Here is a 19692-nt window from a genome sequence, read left to right on the forward strand (position 1 = left end):
CTATAGAGGAGGAAAGAACATGTGGGGTCTAGTTAAAGCAGTGAGGGACTTTGCCAGCACTTGGGATGTTTGGTTGATCAGCAGCATGTGTGTGCTTGCAGCCTACATCTGGTACAGGCTTTGGGATTTACTCTGCTTCAGGAGAAGTCAAAGAGCATCCCCGCACGACACACAGGTAGTAAACACATGCATCTTACAAAGATTTATGTGGAGTGATGTTACAGAGATACTTGGCAGGAAAGACGGGAAAAAGCTGTTGTTGTTGTTTTTACGCCCAGAACAAGCTTGGTTTTCACCTATAGTATTCAATTATTGTTAACCGTCCAGTTATGTTTGTTAATGAGTCAGTCTGACCGGCATGGAAAGTCATAAAATGAATTAACCAAAAATGCTAATTCCAAAATTATGAAATCGATATTACAATAATGAGGCCAGTATAATATATATATATATATATATATAATGATTTTTTTCCAATTTGATTAGATTTTTTCAAATTTACCTAATACTTTAAAATCTAATTTGGCCAAGAACATAAAATGAGGGTTAACCCTCTGGCAAATGGTACAATGTTTTATGCAAACGCCTCTTGCCTTCTGTCATAATTGTGCTACAATGTCAGCATCTTGCGAAATATCGAACATTTCATGACGAGTCTTGCAATTGGATCGGGAATTTTCATCAATATAGGGGAAGTTGTTTTTCCCTGAAAGTTTATTTTTCTGACACATTGACACTTTTTTCTTTTTACACTCATAAACGAAACCCTTCCCCCCCCAAAACCAGTTCTTATTGCATTTTCTGAGAGGAATTCATAGTACGCAAATACGGTATTGTATGACATGGTAAATTCATTTGATTGCTTCTTATGTTTATCATAAAATATTGATTAGACTTTCAACTTAATATACTCAATGTGGGCATCGCCGTTTAGCATATCTGCCTCACGTTTCCACTGCCCTATAAGTACAGCGTGTGTATGAGATTTGAAGCCGCGACATCTCGCGTCATAAGCGAGCCCTTGAGCAAGGCGCCAAACAGCCTCAATTGTGCCATCACTGAATAGTGTTTGAATACCGTGATGCCTTAAATACAGAAGTCCATTTTTGTGCAATACATGTTAAAATGTGTTTGGGTCAACAAAACAGAGGTAAAAGAAAAGTATCAGTGTCACAAAAGGTAAAAAAAAACAAAAACAGTAAACTCAAACTTGGATTTAAAAAAAAAAAAAAAAAAAAAAAGTTTGTAATTGTTTTCTGAAAGTTTATATTGCTCAGGTCAAAAGAACACTGATGTTGTGTACAACAATGTGGACAGGACAGACTGAAAAATATATCAATGTTAGTTTATTTTACTTAGTTGTCTTAAGTACATTAGGCAAAGTTATTTGTTATTTTAAAACAACAACAACAACAACAACTTAAGTAAGGTTTTTTTTTTTTTTAAAAAAAGGAAGCAACGTGATATCGAAATTTGAAGGTAACAGAAAGTTTGCTCTGAAATGGTGGGCGCTCATTCCAGCCTTCATCAGTGCAAACGCTTGTGTGCAAGTGTTTAACCTGCCTGGTCATTCTGTGCACAGCAGCTGGAGGAGTTAAACGTGAGCAAACTAGGCCACTGGCGTTTACGAGCGAGTGCGGCGTGTCAGGCATTGTACGGTACAGAGTTTTGAGTTTACGACATGCGTTTACTGCCATCTAGTGATTCACACTGCTGGTGCTGGTCCAACGCGCTGCGATTGAAGACACTCTTTTACACAGATTACTCGAAACAGGTTCTTTGACTGTAAAATAGTTGAAATAGATTTTAAACGGCGCATTAAACGCGCTCATTCAGCAGTTCTCGTTAAAGCCTTAAGAGTGTGCCATCTCAGAGACAAGCCGCCGTTCTCTTGTTTCCATTGCTCCTTTGACATTTAGGAGCTCTACAATGACATTTAGCACAGCAGATCCATCACTATGTGACAAAGCTCTTCCCATGCGACCTCCCGCATTCTGTCATTGACCCGAAATGTCTCGTGTAGCATCCTCGAGCGTACGGATACCGTAATGATGGAACGATAAGCGCGGCGGCACGGCCTCGTCCTCCACAAGAGCGCTTGACTTCAAAAGCAAGTGTAAGACGAACATCAATGTTTATCATATTTGAAAGAGAGAAACATTTGTTGCACATGCTGGATCATAGTTATCATTCAAAAGCTAAACGCAGCAAGCAAGAGCTAGCCTCCTTAGGTTAGCTGGCTAATCTTGGTAGCGCCACAGATTGCAGGCACAAGTTATCCTCCAAAACACTTTATCATTTGTAACTCGTCATAAAATAAATGGCTTACAGATGATTTGAGTTCCCCCCCAAAATGTGCATAGGCGTGTGTTGCTTTCGCAGCTGGTAACAATTCCTATTGTCAAGCAATAACGACACGTTCTTTGCAAAGAATGAAGAATATATGCCTGTGCATATTCTTATTTGGTTCGGCAACATTTGTGTTCAGATAGCTGTTAAAAGGATAACAACACTGCCACATCGATGCTAATTAGCTCGAGTTGTGTTTCCCATTATATGTTAGCATATGTTAGGAAACAGGTTGCGGTTGCTTTAAATACACAACATGTAAGTCTTTGGTTTACCGTATGTTTAGTCTCACAGTAATTCTCAGCTGAGAATTAGAAATAAAGAGGTGTTTTTTGCAGAATTCTTAGTAATTATATTGGCCAAACCTCTGCCACTGGTGAAGCAAGTTGAGTCACTTTCCGCCGTGCAGCGCTTGTATCTTAAATTTAAGCTTGTAAGTCAAAGCAACAAAGCTGGCGGCTGACGGCTGCATCTGTATAGATACTGATGGCTCGTATCTCGGAAAACTACGGAAAGTCAGGTCATTCGTATCTCGAGGCGCCTATGTACATCGCTCCAAAAGGCTTTGAAGCACGAATGGGAATAAATCCATCTTGTCGATGTAGCTGTTTTGAAATGTAAAAAAATATGTTTGCATGCTGAGAAAACACACAGGATGATAGCAAAAGAACAGTGGGGAGACATTAGCGTGGGGGAATTAAGTTTCATGGCTGCCGCACACACATTTAAGTGCACGAGTTTCCGAGGTAAAGTCGAGCCAAGGCTGGCAGGCAGAGCGAGCAGAGCGAGGCTGACTGGAGAGAAGCCACGCAGATCAGTGGCCCTTCGCCTCCCGGGACATTTTGTTCTTTGACCAGGAGGCCATGCTCCATTTTTAACTGATCACATAGAGACCCCTTGCCAAACAGCCTGATAGCAGGGGCTCAGGCAGATCACCAAATACCGAAAAAGGAGATTTCCCCGCGAGTTACAATAGCGCTGCAAATGCAATCGATCAGATAACTAGTTCAAATACTGTAAATTGCAAAACACTTTGCACAGTAAATGCTGTCGACAAACATAGAGACACAAGCATTTCCTGAAGTAAAAGGAAACAGCATCATCGATGGCAAACTGACAGAGGCTTGCAATAAAGGAACAATAAGAACCAACGCAAATCCAAAATAAAAGAGGCTAACAAAATAAAGCAGATGAAATACTCTACTAGAAATATGAAAGTCTCAGTAAGATGAAGTCAATAAGCAAGGATATTGGAATAAAAGCATCAAATGCAGCTTGACATAGACACCGTTTTAAAATACATGTAAAGAAAGAAACAAAAGAAAAAAATGCTACTGTATATTTTTGAAATAATGAATCGAAAAATATTGTAATGATTAGCTGGTGGATAGAAACAAAGTATAAATATATATATATTTTTTCATAATGACAAAAAAAATTCAGTTGTATACAACAAACGTTATGTACTACATCTCTTTGACAGTTTCCATTTTTCTGTGAGTGGGTGTTTTGCGCTCATGGCCAGCGCTTTTGTATCACTTCCTACTAAAGTCCCCCGAGATCACATGGAGACTTTAGATATCCTAGTTTATATTTTTGAGAATCAATCCAACCAGGAATTAAAAATTAGCACAGTGAGAAATAGCAAAAACGGCAACATTTAAATAGAAATATATATTTGCTAATATATATTTTTTCTATCCTTTTATTTTTTATTTTTTGTATTATTATTATTATTATTATTATTTACACTGACCAGAAAGTGAAAATGACTTTGCAGCAAAGATGTACAATTTACACATGATATGTCCAGTTGCACCTTGGCGGTCACGTGCGCAAAAGCGTTGTTTGTACAGTCTAGCATTTATTCGATGGACAAGTGTCTCCAAACAGAACGTAAGACATTTTGCAGTCACAATAGCTAAAGATCATTTAATTGCACACCAGCTAATTGAACAGCTGCCACACTACGCCTTGAGGTTGCTTGGGTGTGCGCGCGTGTGTGCACACAGACTCGGTCGGATGAGGGAATGCTTAAAAGACATTCAGGATAACTGTTATTTTCTTTGGTACTGGTTTCACTGTGAGTGAGTGAGTGACACATACTATATATTTGTCAAAAGTGTGTTTATATCCCCTGCTGGGCACCCCCCTCTCTTTATGGCTAAAAGAAGTAACTCAAATATCCAAAATATTTTTCACCACTGCAGACTGCTGTACAACCACAAAAATTAACTTGGTTCAATGAATACCTCTGCGACAATGTTAAGTCAAAAACTAACGTTCTTAGCCCATCGCTACAAATAGTGACTGGGGGCATATTTAAACAACCGCTGAGGGGCATTTTGTGCAAACATTTGACACAATCCAAAAGTTATTAGTGGGTCCATTACAATGCATGTCAAAGTGGAGTTTAAAACAAAAGCAAAAATATAATTACAGATACAGTAAATCATGAAGCACACGCGCAGAATAGGCGACCATAAGTTTAAGAAACTTTCAAATAACACGCAGTAACACTCCATACACACAAAAAGACTGCTTATGTGATTCAGTGCTGATGTTTTGGTTAGCAACAGAGTTCAAATGCGCTCGGCATCCATTCATCCATTTAAATTATTATTTTTTTTTTTACAGCATTTGTTTTCATCAGGGTCACGCTAAACTGGAGCCTATCCCAGCTGACTTTGGTACAGCCTGAACTGGTCACCAGCCAATCGCAGGGCGCATAGAGACAACCATTTATATTCACATCCACACCTACGGACAATTTCAAGTCATGCATTGCTTTTGGAATATGGAGAAATCCGGAGTACCCGCAAAAATAAAAAACAAAGAAAAAAACCCAGACACACAAGCACAGGGAGAACATGCAAGCTCCACAAAGGACGGCTTCAACCGAGATTCGAAGCGCAATCCTAAAAACTGTACAGTTAGATTGGCTAATCCCTCGTCAACCGCTCAATATTTAACTGAACAATAAGAGTGTGTGAACAGATAATTACAGTTACTACTCTTTCTTCCTGATGGGCAAAAGGGAGGTGTTTAGTTGAGGGCGGCGTTTATATTGGATAACTGGATAACGCACCTTGTGACTAAGTTAATTAGATTTTTTTTTTATAACTCCATTCAAGTAATATTTTAAAATCCAATACACATTGTTAACCCTGTCTCAGTTTACTTAAAAATCTACTCATTCAGTATGAAATATGGCCCAGTTTTGTTGATCACCAAGCTATTCTGTTGTATGAATGGCAAAAGGTGAATATATAGGTTAGTTTTACCATGTAGTGGAACAGCATTTAATTGTTATGCATGTCACTATATGTCACTGCCACAGATAGATGGGCAAAGATGCATTGTTTTTAGTAGATAATATTTGGACCAATTAAGTGGAATTGGACAGTTTGTGGCTTCAACAACAACCCAATTCCAATGAAGTTGGGACGTTGTGTTAAACATAAATAAAAACAGAGTACCTATATTTAATATAATACACTACAAAGACAAGATCTTTAATGTTCAAACTGATCAAATTGATTGTTTTTAGCAAATAATCATTAACTTAGAATTTGATGTCTGCAACACGTTCCAAAAAAGCTGACACAGGGTCATGTTTTCCACTGTGTTACACCTTTTCTTTGAACAATATTCAATAAACGTTTGGGAACTGAGGACACTAATTGTTGAAGCTTTGTAGGTGGAATTATTTCCCATTCTTGCTTGATGTAAAGCTTCAGCTGTTCAACAGGCCGGCGTCTCTGTTGTCGTATTTTACGCTTCATATTGCGCCACACATTTTCAATGGGAGACAGGTCTGGACTGCAGGCAGGCCAAGTCTAGTACCCACACTCTTTTACTACGACACCATGCTGTTGTAACACGTGCACAGTGTGGTTTGGCATTGTCTTGCTGAAAAAAAGTAGTGGCTTCCATGAAAAAGACGTTGCTTGGATGGCAGCATATGTTTCTCCAAAACCTGTATATACCTTTCAGCGTTAATGGTGCCTTCACAGATGTGTAAGTTACCCATGCCATTGGCACTAACACAGCCCCATACCATCACAGATGCTGGCTTTTGAACTTTGCGTCCATAGCAGTCTGGATGGTTCTTTTCCTTTTTGGCCCGGAGGACACGACGTCCACAATTTGAAATGTGGACTCGTCGAACCACAGAACACTTTTCCACTTTGCATCAGTCCATCTTAGATGAGCTCGGGCCCAGAGAAGCAAGCGGTGTTTCTGGGTGTTGTTGATAAATGGCTTTTGCTTTGCATAGTAGAGTTTGAAGTTGCACTTACGGCTGTAGCGCCAAACTATTTACTGACATTGGTTTTCTGAAGTGTTCCTGAGCCCATGTGGTGCCGCCTGAGGGATCGAAGGTCACGGGCATTCAATGTTGGTTTTCAGCCTTTCCGCTTACATGCAGTGATTTCTCCAGATTCTCCGAACCTTTTGATGATATTATGGACATATTAAGTTAATGATTATTGGCTAAAAACAATCATTTTCTATCAGTTTGAACATTAAATATCTTGTCTTTGTAGTGCATTCAATTAAATATAGGTTGAACATGATTTGCAAATCATTGTATTCTGTTTTTATTTCTGTTTAACACAACATCCCAACTTCATTGGAATTGGGGTTGTACACTAATATTTCAGTTATTGGTTCATGTTGATGACGTCATTCTGTAACCTGTTTGGTGTATATTACCAAGTAATGGTAATGCTCTTTTTGTACTGTGGATAAGTAATATTCCTGGCACTTGGCAGCTCCTGAAAGTAACTGAAAAAATTACTTGTAATCTAGTTTAGTTATTTTCAAATCAAGTAATCAGTAAAGATACTAAGTTACTTTTTCAAGGTAACTGGCAACACTGGTACCGCAGCACAACGGTTGGTAATACTTACTAAACTTTATCAAGAAGGATAGCCTCTGAGTCGATATTGCAAAGGCAGATTTCTTTTCAATAGATACACTTTATCATCATTTCATACATGTAAGGGACTCCAGCTTGTTCCATGCACAACACAAGTTCCATGTCTCTTCAATTGACCCGACATGCAGCAAATGACCTCGCCGTCTGTCATCTATTGGCAACCCAGGCCAGGTGTGAGCGTCAACGTCCCGGCCGGCGTGACGGATCTCAGCTTTCTCTCCCATCTGTTTCCGTCGCGTCAGAAGTGCGTGTTCTTTCCTGACGCTTTTTCAAATAAGCATAGGCTACCTTTGTCATTCATTTAATAAGAGTCAAGTGTCATACTGCTGGGTCTGCAAAGCCCTCGGTCATGGCTCGCTGCACCGTGAGCTCCGTTCTTGGCTTGGACGACAGCAGTGTGGCAAATTTGGCCGAGGTCACTCTGGCTCAGTTTGCAGTGCGCGCCTCCGACATTGTCAAGTGTCATCGCGGCCACGTTGCCGCTGTGCTCCACTGGGATTTAGAATGTCCGATGATTTGAGTCACCTCGACTATGGCGTCTGCAGAATGTCGGCGAGTTTTTTCTTCATGACGTTAATATCAGTTTCTACCTTGTGTGCTGAGTCTGTTTGGATACACCGGCATACATTGTGTTTGAGAGGGAATGTGGATTACATTCATATTGCGAGTGTACAGTTAAAATTAGCTCTTCCATGCTGGTTATCAGTGGACGTGTCTGTCAGTGAGCTGGCTGATGATTAATCATTCGTGTCAGCCATCTCTTTTTTCAGCAGCCAGGCCAATCATCTTAACTGTACTGTATGTCCCCTAAAGATGGATGGAATCAAGGGCCCCTTTAGACATTCCTCCCGATAGTGTTGGAATTGCAACATGGCTCTTCGTTTGGAACATGGAGTAATTATATACACTGTTTACTCAAGGTAACTTGAAGAACGGAATAAATCTGACTACTTGCATCGTCCTTAGTTGTAAACATGTGTATGAAGGAAACCGTACAGTAGGCCCATGTATGGATGCCTGCTGCTAGACTGTAGGTGGCGCTCATCCCTCTTCAAGTTGATATTTTTGTTTATTAATATCTGTTTTTTTTCTCCACTTAACATACTTGACTTCACAATATCGGTGTTAGCAAACAATTCCTGCTCGTGTTACTGTTTTAGTGGCAGATGATGCAATTGTTAGACTCTTAGACCAGTTAAATTCTGTTTCAAACAGGACAGATTCTGATTGATTCTGGAGTGGATTGTACCATTGAACTAACTGACTAGCTAAGATGCCAACTAATCTGCTGGCATGATAACTAAGACGCTCAATTTCCATAACTAACTAGTAATTATACAATACTAACAAACTCACTTGCTAAGTAACGCCATTGCTAATATGATCACTAACAAACTTGTTACCCTACTAGCTAGTGAAGTTGCTGTTACGATGATATAACAAGCTAACTTGCTAACGTGCTAACTCATTTGCTAGACTAATAAACTTACTAATAGGTTGTTGACATGCTAACTAACTCATTTAATGAGTAAATGACAACTAACATATTAAAAAGCTAAATGGCTAACTAATAAAGTTGCCAGTATAACTAATGAACAACCTTAGTATCATGCTAACTAGTGAGCTAGGTTTCTGGTATAACTAACATGCTAACTGGCGAGCTAAGTTTCTACAAAACTAAGAAGTTAATGTCATGGTAGCTTTCTTGTTACGTTGATAGCATGACAACTAATTACAAATCTTTGCCTGATATTTACATTTGTTTGATGATCTTCAACATATATATATTCCGTAAATAAAACTACCTTGTAACACTGAATACAATAGGTTCCTAGTGTGACAAAAGTGCTGGACAACTTGCATTTAATATGCTCTGGCGTTTGTATTCAGTGGTTAGAAACAGGGCTATCTAATCCTCACTTGTTGTCTCTGCCCTTTCATTAGCGAGCAAGCTTTAGCATCCCCCCTGTGCCACTCAAGTAGTGTGTGCAGTGACCATTTTGACACTGGGCCGGCGAGTGATGCTGGTGGGCTTAGCACTTAAACGCTCTCAAATGTCTCATAGCTCGAGCAGTGCCAAGCCCCCTCCCCAAACACTTGACCCATGCTGACGCAATCTGACCATTTACATTTAGGTCCGCTGGCTCACTGCAAACCCAATAGTGTGGACAGGAGCAGGCACCAGGAATATTGCACGAGAGACCTCTAGGTTTACTGGATGGTTTACTGCAAGTTATTTTTAGGTTCTTTACTGATCTTCCGCAGTCGTGATTACTTGTGACTGATCATTTTTCATCCTTAAACCTTTTTTACCGGAGTATTAATTGACAACGCACACTTGACGGGAGCACTGAAGGGTAGAGCTGGCTCCGATTGTAACAAAAGTCTTTCCGTCTGTTTCACGGACGTTACCCTTCTCGCTATTGTCTAGAGTTGGTGTCTTGACGTGATTTTTCACTGGAAGAGCCATGAGTTCGTCTATGAAGACAATGGTGCTAGGCCAGCGGGTGGGCGACCACAGCAGTTTTGACCTCATCCAAAATCGGATTGATTCATTGAGTGGCAAGATGGACAAGCTTATCAACCTTCAAGAGAAGGTCCTTTTTCGTTTGGATGCCAAGTCCAGTGGTATTGAAAAGGATGAAAAGGAGAACGGTCAGTCGCAGGGACAAGACGTCAAGGAGATATACCAGGAAATGAGCACCATCATGTCGGCGGTCCACCAGCGCTCAGAGATTCACGCTCAGAAGTTGGAGGGAATGGAGAAACTGGTCCTCAGCATGCAGCAGGTGATCAGCTTCATCGGGGAGACGGTCAAGAGCTCCAGAGTTATGGAGCTCATGTTCAAAGGTCCTACCGCGAGCAAGGGTAACAAAGGAAAGCAAGTCCCAAAGAGGAAATCATCAGACACAATTAAAAAGCCGGAGAAGGTGAGGAATACTGAAACAACACAGTCTCAAATGTTGCTCACCATTCCAGTCTTACCATTACTTCTGACATCTTTGGGTGATTTTGCTAAGATGTGAAATGGATCACAGCAGCAACACTATTTTACACGCGACCTGGCTTGTGAGATACATTCGCAGGGCTTATATGCATGTGCACACCCTTAGCATGGCTTGGCCCGACTGGCGTGAGACGAGCCAGCGCGACTCCAAGCCGGGCACGTGTGACGGCTTGGTGCCAGTGGTGAAACGCGAGTGGCCTCTTTAGAAATTCTGTTTTTGGATAAGGGGCACAGTAGTTTGTGGTCTTAAAGGGCTCAAATCCCTTGGACACATTGGGAGTCTGGTGTCAGTGGAGTGTGATGAGTCAGAAATGCTCTTGTTCTCCCTTTGGCACACTTTTGACAGTCATTGTGTCTCAGTTGTTCCTTGATAAAGCGCTGCAATCTCTAATTTTGGTAACAGTGGGTGTTGCTCACTGTTTCAAACTTCCGCGTTGTAAAAATGCATCTGATAAGAGTGCCAAAGTACTTTGCATACTTCGTCATCGCGCAATGAACTTCGATGGCATTCAGTAGAGTGCGAATCTTTGCCGAGGCCACTGCACATAATTTGGATTGGCGCATTCTGAGCTCTTTTCTTTGGTTCATATTTCTTCTTTGGGAAAAATTCCGTTGTATAATTCTGACTTTACTAATGCATTTACAAAGGTTATTGATATGTGTGTTCCTACGGACAACCTTTGGGTGATATCAGGAAATTTAAGAACTGAACTCTGGCCATACACCGAGGACCCCCGTCCACATTGAACCACACTCAGATGTTGCCATTTTCACACAATCAAATCAATGCAAATTCCAGCAAAGAACAAAAAGTGTGGCACACTTAAGATGGTTTCGGGAAGTCCGAACAACAACAACATTTTTAAAATATTGGACATCTGCCATGAGAAGGATTAGTCAGTGGACAGATGCAATGCTTCGGCAATGACGTCAAGGATTTGCCAGAGTATCGTGACTCTTACGTAAGTGGGACACACACATTCCGACTGCAATAAAAGGAATCAAAAGCCCAATTATGAAGATGTCTCTAAAATATTATCCTGAGCGATTATCTTGTGGTGCGTTGACTTTTCTTCCCCAAACTGGTCAGATAATCGTAAATGTTTAACCTGTTCAATAGTTCCGATCACCATGCATCGTTGCATCATACTGCCTCTCACGGCTCAGTTTTTGTTTGTACTACAACAGAAATCAGGTTGTGGGGAGGAGACTTGCGATTGTCAATGGAGATATCGTTATGTGTGGTTTGCTGTGTTGGGCATCTCGAGTACGCCGCACAGCAGTCAGAACACACATGGTGATTTTGTTCCCCTGTCGCGTTTGTAGGCGTCCCTTACATCTACAAATTGGTTAAGGAGTTCAAAAGCATTTGCAAGCGATCCAGGAATTCCTATGATTCAAAACAAGTGAATAGTTTATATGCAAGAGATTTTCCTCGTCTCATGCCCCACCTCGCCACAAACTAGATTTTAGGCCAATGCACATAATCAAGTTCCCTTAAAAGCCTGCTCTTTTCCCTTCAGTTGCTGCCAATTATCAACCTCATCGGAAGGTCTCTAAGTGTTTTTTTGGCATCAGGAGTGGTGGCATTCATTGGCACTCTGAAATGTATTATCAGTGCATGCCTATCATGACTTGTGTAACCAAGAAACGAGCATCAACGATAAGGTTGTCACCTACTTAAAACATGTTTTATGTCACCGTGCAACGCAGTGTCATGAAGAATGAACATAACATCAACCTCATGCTAATTGAATGCACATAATGAATCCAGGGTTACGAGCAAAAGGACTTGACACACGCTTCAGGGAATTTCTCTTGTCGTCAGACCTCTTAGATTCCGTCCTTGTCTACCACTACAGGTGTGACGTTCCGAAATTTCTGTCGAGGAATTTGTTTCTCCTCGCTTCTCTCAATCAGTGATTTGATCTGCAGCAAGTGTCGCTGTCACCGGGGAGACACGGCACCGGAAATATCCCCCGTGTGCTGTTTACCTCACGCCAGCAAATGTGAGACCCCCACAGTGGGTTCAAGACAGTTTTTTCCATGTTAACCTGAGCGCCCGGTGTTTAGTGAGTTTCCTCAGCTGTGGCGTTTGGACCGAAGCCTACGGTCACTTGTAATATTTTCCATTCAAGGTTGGACTCCGACGTGTTGCATTCTGTGACTGAGTGCAACGAGCGATAAGCTATAAATTCACTGGCCTTCTGCCGCCGATCCGTCTGCCTCGAATAATCACAGGCATGCTGTCGTAGCGATCAGCGCGTGCGTGAGTGGAACTTGAAAACAAAGGGAATTGTTGCTTATTTGTTTGCAACAATAATCCTCCATGCGTTTCCATTGTCTTGTCTCTAACGTCATCAGGTTTACCTGGTGTTGTCATTCACTACGGGAAGATTCAACCATTCATACGTGTCCAAAATATTTGTTGGCGTCAAGCGTTGACCCTGCGATAAAGAAATGTTAACTGCTATACATTATAGAAATGTAATTTGACACAGGAGTTGAACTGGATCAGACCAACGTAAACCCTTTGAAATAACAAAACGTAATTGTCCATTTTCTATAGTGCTTGTACTCGTGACGGTCGCGGAAGAGCTGGAACTTATCCCAGCTGACTTTGGGCCACAGGCGGGGTACAATCATGCCAGGCAATCACACGGCACATCCCAACAAACGAGCATACGCATTTACATTCACACCTATGGACAATTGTCTTCATGATCCTAAAATGCGTGTTTTTGAATTGTGGGAGGAAGCTAAACTACCTGTCGAAAACCCACGCAAGTACAGGGACTGTACTGCTGCCCCCAAATGTAGTTAACTGGGTCCAAATATTTGATTGCCAAATGTTCTATTTTCCCACCAGAATTAGACGGTTAAAGGCAAGAAAAATCCAAATCCAGTCGTGCCATCAGCTAATAGCACTGAGTAGTCATCCTAAAGTTTCAGGAACTTTTTGCTCTTGGTACGTGTAGTTCCTGAAACTAAAACGTCCCAGTCAGATATGTTTCAAGCTACTGGGATCAGGCCAGGTTCCTGGAGCCCTGGAAGCAAGTTGAGTACTACCGTCAGCAGGGTCATGATAATTTACCCCAGAAAATCAAGCAATACTTACTGCACTCCAAACACACAATGCTTCTCTAAAAGTCTTCGGTTTGTCACGGTCTCAGAGAAGGCGCACTCAGTTATTGCAGTGCTTATTGTTTTTCCTCAAAGTGTTTTATTATTTATTATTATTAGTCTAGCCTGGAAGTAATTGTCATACACATATTTACTGAAAGTTCCAACTTGCAAATTTCTGTTATATCGTCACCGTAGGAAAGGAAGTTTTTATCTACGCTGGTTGATCGTCCGAACTTCAAGCAATTTCTGTTCTTATTGAAATTCTGACTCGTTTGTCCTGCTTTGTGTGTGTTGTGCCACTCATCTGCCTTTATTCGTATGCGACGCGATGCGATCGTGTATCGTCGTAACCCTACTAAGCGCTACCATCTTGTCTTTTTACTAGAAAACTACCTCTAACAAAGCCCAAAAGGGGAATGCAGAGATAGCCGCTGTTTGCGAGCCAGCTACGCTACCGTCATCTCACAGGACAAAGTTCCACGGACCAAAGCATTTCCTCGCCGCTCGCAAATGTGGAAGCCTCGTAGGTCTACTGACGCTCATTAAGAGCTGTGCCTCTGTATTATTTATAAATTTGCACTTTTCTCGTTCCTTATTTTTACACTGTAACGTTAGTAGTAAAATCAGTGGAATTTTGCGGATGAAATGAAATGTGTTCTGCTGTACTTTTGAGAGCGTCTGTGATTTTGAATGACTTTTACTTCACAGTTCCAGGACCACAGTAAAGATGGTGCAGAGAAGACCTGTTTGACGCCCACAGCCCAAAAGACGATGAAGCCCCCAGACACACCAGGTAATTACATAGTAATAGGAGTCGTTCGTACCACTTGATACCTAAAATCTAAATGTCAAATATCAATCTATTATTATTCCTTGGATAATTGTATTTCACCTGTTGAGATGGCTTGATTACGGATTTTAAATCCCTAGAATAGAATCTAAATATATTTCTGATTTTTGGTTATATGTTGAACTGAACCTGCCATTTTCCCACGTGCGCGCTTAAATTGCATGCTATTTTAAAAAAATTTTTTTTTACCTTATTTAAGGCACATTCCAAATCAAACAATACATTTATAATTGAATACATTTGAATATATTTTAGGAAATTACTCCTGTAGGCAGCGGTGTTGCCAGGGATTTGGGGCCCTGTTACGTCACCCCTGCCTGTAAGAATTCAAAATCTAGAGGCTGAAGTTATCATCTTGTCATTAAAAAAAAAGATATATTTTTCTTTATTTTTCCTTGAGCTTCTGCGTTCTTATACGGGACGCTCAATGTAATACTTATTCTCCTTGGAACTTTTCGTAGCTATCTCATTGAAGAAGCAGGAGCTGCTTCGAGAAGAGGTGCAGAAACTCAACAGGGAGAATGCAGAGAAGTCAGCTCAGCAGCTTAGCGCCGTGTTTTTGAATCCGGAAGCCGACGTTCCCGACCCCGACTCTGACAGCGGCCTGCGGGAAGATTCCCGAAGCTCCCAAGAGGAGGGGCTTGGCGCTGAAGGCGATGAGGAAAAGGTGGCTGACGAAGATGTGGACGTTACCGAGGAGGTGCTTCATGTGCGGGAAGTAGTTGAGGAGGAGGTCGAAGAGGAATATGAGGAGGAGGAAGAAGAGGTGGAGATAGAGGTGGAAGAAGAATCCTCCGAGTCGGACAATCAAAACGAACAAACAGATGCAAGGTATAGTGGCTTCAGTATTTGCGAAGCACTTTCAAAGCAAGCGCAGTGCACCAAAGGGCTCCACGGCAATAAATACGGAACACCGTCGATAGAGAGGTTCACATAAAACACAACGGTGGGTGGACAAATCAAATTCAAGACAAATGTCGAACATATTGTCAAATGAGCAATACAATCAATGGGAATAAAAGTCATGGAAATTCATTGATACTGTAAATGAGTCAGTGGGTGTCGGAGGTCATAAGGAAGAGATGTGTTTTAAGACGTGATTAAAGTGATAATGCCAAACCCCTATTAATTTTCAGGGACATCGCTCTCTCTCTACAGTTCTTTAATGAATCTTTACTAGTCATTATTATCGATACTGATTTGCAATTCTAGCCACATTGTTGGCTGCATTTGGAGATTTTTTAAAAATGTTTTATACAATATAATAGGTGATGCAATACTGTAGCAATATGTAACACAGTATGTTACGATTATGACAGTATTTTCTTTTAAAGTTATTTCATGTATTATTTATTTTATTTGTTTTATAAGTAGATTATTTTACCTATTGGTGGTGGGTCTGGAAGATTTCTGCCGCAGTGGCGGTTCACTGTAAATTTATTTTAGTATTACCACAATATTAACACGATATTTCAGCACTTATAAACTGTAACTGTAAATTTAAAATAAAGCAAAGCAATAATTGATAAAAAAAAAAGTAAATACAACAACATTAAACAGAAAATATAATCAGTTTAATTATAAGATTTGAAATTATTTTAGAAATGTATAATGCAAAAAATATATGATATTAGTATTTATATAATAATAATACATATAATAATACATTGAATTTATAAAGCACAGAAAATTATCTCTAATTTAGTCCTTCTGTCATACAGTATGTATCCATAACTTCATGTACTGTATATCCGAAAAACATTGATGCTGTTCCCTTAGTGACGACTGTGAGGCCACTTGCCCACCTTCCAAAACCGAGACGGACCCTACGACGGAGCTCTGCGTCGCCACCGGCTCCTTTGAGACCGAAGAAGTTGTGGGGGTGGAAGAATACACCAACGTCCTGGAGGTTGAGGAGGAAGAGCACCAGGAGCAGGAGGAGAATAAGGAGCAGAATAAGGAGGACGAGCCGGAGCAGGAGCAGGAGCAGGAGCAGGAGGAGGAGGAGGAGGAGGAGGAGGACTGGGCCGTCTTCCGGGCGGATGGGGTTGAGTTCCAGTTTGACCTGAGAGAGAGGTTGGCGCAAGAGAGGAAGAAAATCAAAGCCGAGACTAAGGAACAACAAGAACCCGGGGATGTAAAACAATACTTGATCGGTAAGTGGCAATTATTTGTCGTGCACTCTCGCTCACACGCATCGTGGGCGCACCTCTGCAGCCTCACGCTGACCCCAGAAAAGCACCTTATTCATAATCCAGTCTTACTATAAGTAGATGTTATCGGTTCCAAGTTTCATTTTTTGCGAGGCTGGGGTACAATAAAATGACAGCGATGATCACATCACAAGTATGGAGGACACTGACCATTGAGTTTGTAAGTGACTGATATTATTTGTTTTTAACTGATTCCTGAAATGAGCAGGGAACCAGGGCAAACAAAAATACAAAAATGCTAAGCTAATGCACAATGGCAATCGATGGAGACGGAATGTGGTGGCCTGACTTCTGAGCACGGATTCTGTCTTCACCCTACTTTAGACACGACTCCACCGCCGGCAGCGCCGTTCGATCACCGCGTCGTGTCTGCCAAGCCCAACCAGATCAGCAACTTCTACACCATCAACTGGCAGGAGGTCCTAGGCGGGTGAGAGACGCTCTTCAAGTCCTTTATGAATTGAAAACAAAAAGAAGGACGATGGCATGTTTATTGGTCAGTGTAGGGGTTCCTACATCCCCTGTCTGTGACTGACGAGGCCTTGTATAACCTGCACCCCCCCCCCGCCTTATCTGCTTCATAACTCCAGAGTCTTGGCGTCTATTTTTACTGCCGGACTGAGCGGTATGTGAAACTGTATCTCTGGTGCCAGCTGCTTGCTAATCACCAAGTGTTAATCCGCATCTTCAAAGCAGAGGCACCAGCGAGCGCCGATGTAATGAAAAAAAAACAGATTAGACTTGTTTGTTTGCACGCAGATCATTTCTTTGAAGCACCACGCGAGAAACCGATCCAGATGTCGTTGCCCGGTGAGCGAAATGGAGGCGGCTGCATAGATGTGATTTGCTTCTGTCTTCTCTTTCTCCGAAGGGGTCGTTTTGGCCAAGTGCACAAATGTGTTGAAAACTCATCTGGTCTGACGTTGGCGGCCAAGGTCATCAAGGCCAGGTCCCAGAAAGAAAAGGTATACCCCCCCGGCCCCTCATTCGCATCACCGCCATGATGGATGAGTCCTACTTGATACGCAGACGTCTACTCGAGTGCGCAATATAAAAAGCGAAAGGCTCATTTACATTTTTTAGCACACACTGGTATAACAGGAGACACCGGAGGGATCTTAATCATCGAGGTGCGAAATATTTGACCTGTGACGATGACGAGGATGATGATGCATTGTGCGGCATCACCGTAGCTGAGAACAGCTGACGTTGTCCCGCTTCTTCCTGACGCCTGTCTTGTTTCGTTACCAGGAGGCGGTGAAGAACGAGATCCAGGTCATGAACAATCTGGACCACGCCAACCTGATCCAACTGTACGCCGCTTACGAGTCCAGGAATGACATCATCCTCGTGCTTGAATAGTACGCCGCCATTACTTTTCGCTAAGATATTCTCCATTGAAGATAATACAGATTAGCTTTAATCCTCTGGTTTTTGGTGCTGCTCTCCAGAACTTTGCGGGCATCACATTTGGTAACTCAAGTGGGTGTTCAAAATGTACCTGACATGCATCATGATCAGACAAAACAGAAAGAAGCAATAGAAAATAGATTATGGACTGTTACTAGATACTGGAGATGGAAAGCTGGATAGATGGATGGACGGATAGATGGATGATTGATGGGTGGATGGATGGATGATAGATTTATTGATAGATGGGTGATAGATAGATTGATGGATGACACATCAGCGGACATGCCTCCAACAGGTCTCACTACTGATCCATGAAACAAGTGGATTTTGGAGGAAGGTTTTTAGCTGCTGATGTAAAAAAAAAAAAAAAAGTCTTGTAATTATCCAGGGTTGAGTTAATTCGTACTTCCCTGATTTTGCCTACAAGTTTATTCCTTTGATGCTGAGATGCTTTACGCACCGTTTGGTTTCGCCAGTGTCGGAGGGGGCGAGCTGTTTGACAGGATCATCGACGAAAACTACACGTTAATGGAGCTGGACGCCGTGGTGTTCATCAGGCAGATCTGTGAGGGCCTGCAGCACATGCACAAAATGTACATCCTCCATTTGGACTTAAAGGTAACGTGAATACTCCCCCAAATCTTTCTTCCGGTATTTATGACATTCAACTCTGTGGTGGATTTTAAACTGCAGCCGGAAAACATCCTTTGCGTAAGCAGAGTCACTAATAAAATCAAGATCATCGACTTTGGCCTGGCTAGAATGTAAGTGTTCACCTTCTGCTTGTGTAATGTTGGTCGTGCACCTTTTCTTTTAAGTTGAATGGTAGGATTCTCTGCCCCAATAGATACAAACCCAGGGAGAAGCTACGCGTCAATTTCGGTACTCCGGAGTTTCTGGCCCCTGAAGTGATCAACTACGACTTTGTGTCATTTAATACAGACATGTGGAGCCTTGGCGTCATCACCTACATGCTGTAAGTAGGCCACACATAAAAGGAACCCCGCACACGCACACACACAATTTAAGAGTATTAAAAGGTCTCTGATGTTCTGTGGTCCAAACAAGGAAAGGAAAAAGAATCCTAGTACACCTTAATTCCCACTTGTCACACCCTGGTGGAAATCACTCAGTTTTGGGGCTGGGCGGTTCTGTTTCTAGAAGTGACTTTTCCAATTGTTTCTCGTGACTTCAAAAATCATCATCAAATCATTGTTTTCATTGGAGACTTGTAACACCATTGGCTAATTTAGCCATAGCCGCCCCTCCCAATGTAAGCTGACAGATGTAATGCTACGTCAGAATAACATAAACACGCACGCATGTCTCTCTTTCCCCGCTCAGTCTGAGCGGCCTCTGTCCTTTCCTGGGCGACGACGACAACGAGACGCTCAACAACATCTTGGCCTGCCAGTGGAACTTCGAAGAGCAAGAGTTTGTGGACACGTCTGAAGAGGCCAAAGACTTCATCACCAGACTCCTGGTTGTCAATAAAAGGTACCCCATCACATTGTGCGGCATTTATTTCTCCTCCTGAACAACGATTGATTTGTAAAACAATCTTCCTTCAGTTGGAGGATGGGAGCGTCCGAGGCACTGAGACATGCTTGGCTGTCTGACGCTAGTCTTCATCACAAACTTAATACCAAGGTAGCGTACACAGTCCTAATGCTGCAGTCAACTAGAATCATAGCGTAACTTCATTGGATGGTTTATGTGCGATCGAACACAACCCCAAAGAACTCAATTGGGACGAACGTATGTTGTAAAGTTAACAGTGTATTGATATCTG

At 41.8% G+C, this 19692-nt stretch overlaps 1 protein-coding gene and 1 long non-coding RNA gene across 7 annotated transcripts in view; one reads left to right on the forward strand and one right to left on the reverse strand.

Annotated features, from left to right (window-relative positions):
• mylk4a (myosin light chain kinase family, member 4a) overlaps positions 1-19692 on the forward strand; it is a 21156-nt gene continuing 1464 nt past the window's right edge. For 2 of the 5 annotated variants that reach the window (XM_061797725.1, XM_061797727.1), the window contains exons 1-13: positions 9440-10221; positions 13810-13947; positions 14133-14217; positions 14736-15105; positions 16054-16430; positions 16812-16917; positions 17359-17452; positions 17739-17848; positions 18377-18518; positions 18594-18664; positions 18748-18876; positions 19245-19397; positions 19472-19550. In XM_061797725.1, the coding sequence (XP_061653709.1) occupies positions 9760-10221; positions 13810-13947; positions 14133-14217; positions 14736-15105; positions 16054-16430; positions 16812-16917; positions 17359-17452; positions 17739-17848; positions 18377-18518; positions 18594-18664; positions 18748-18876; positions 19245-19397; positions 19472-19550 (2316 nt within the window). In that variant the 5' untranslated portion in view covers positions 9440-9759. Of the gene's footprint in view, positions 176-9439; positions 10222-13809; positions 13948-14132; positions 14218-14735; positions 15106-16053; positions 16431-16811; positions 16918-17358; positions 17453-17738; positions 17849-18376; positions 18519-18593; positions 18665-18747; positions 18877-19244; positions 19398-19471; positions 19551-19692 lie in introns of those variants that run through there. The other 3 variants (XM_061797728.1, XM_061797729.1, XM_061797726.1) reach the window with 3 other exon arrangements.
• LOC133489054 (uncharacterized) overlaps positions 16198-19692 on the reverse strand; it is a 26748-nt gene continuing 23253 nt past the window's right edge. The window contains exon 5 of one of the 2 annotated variants that reach the window (XR_009791802.1): positions 16198-16339. This is a non-coding gene — a long non-coding RNA (uncharacterized LOC133489054). Of the gene's footprint in view, positions 16340-16807; positions 16939-19692 lie in introns of those variants that run through there. The other variant, XR_009791801.1, reaches the window with a different exon arrangement.

Source organism: Phyllopteryx taeniolatus, chromosome 14 (assembly GCF_024500385.1).
Source record: "Phyllopteryx taeniolatus isolate TA_2022b chromosome 14, UOR_Ptae_1.2, whole genome shotgun sequence".
Lineage (NCBI taxonomy): Eukaryota > Metazoa > Chordata > Actinopteri > Syngnathiformes > Syngnathidae > Phyllopteryx > Phyllopteryx taeniolatus.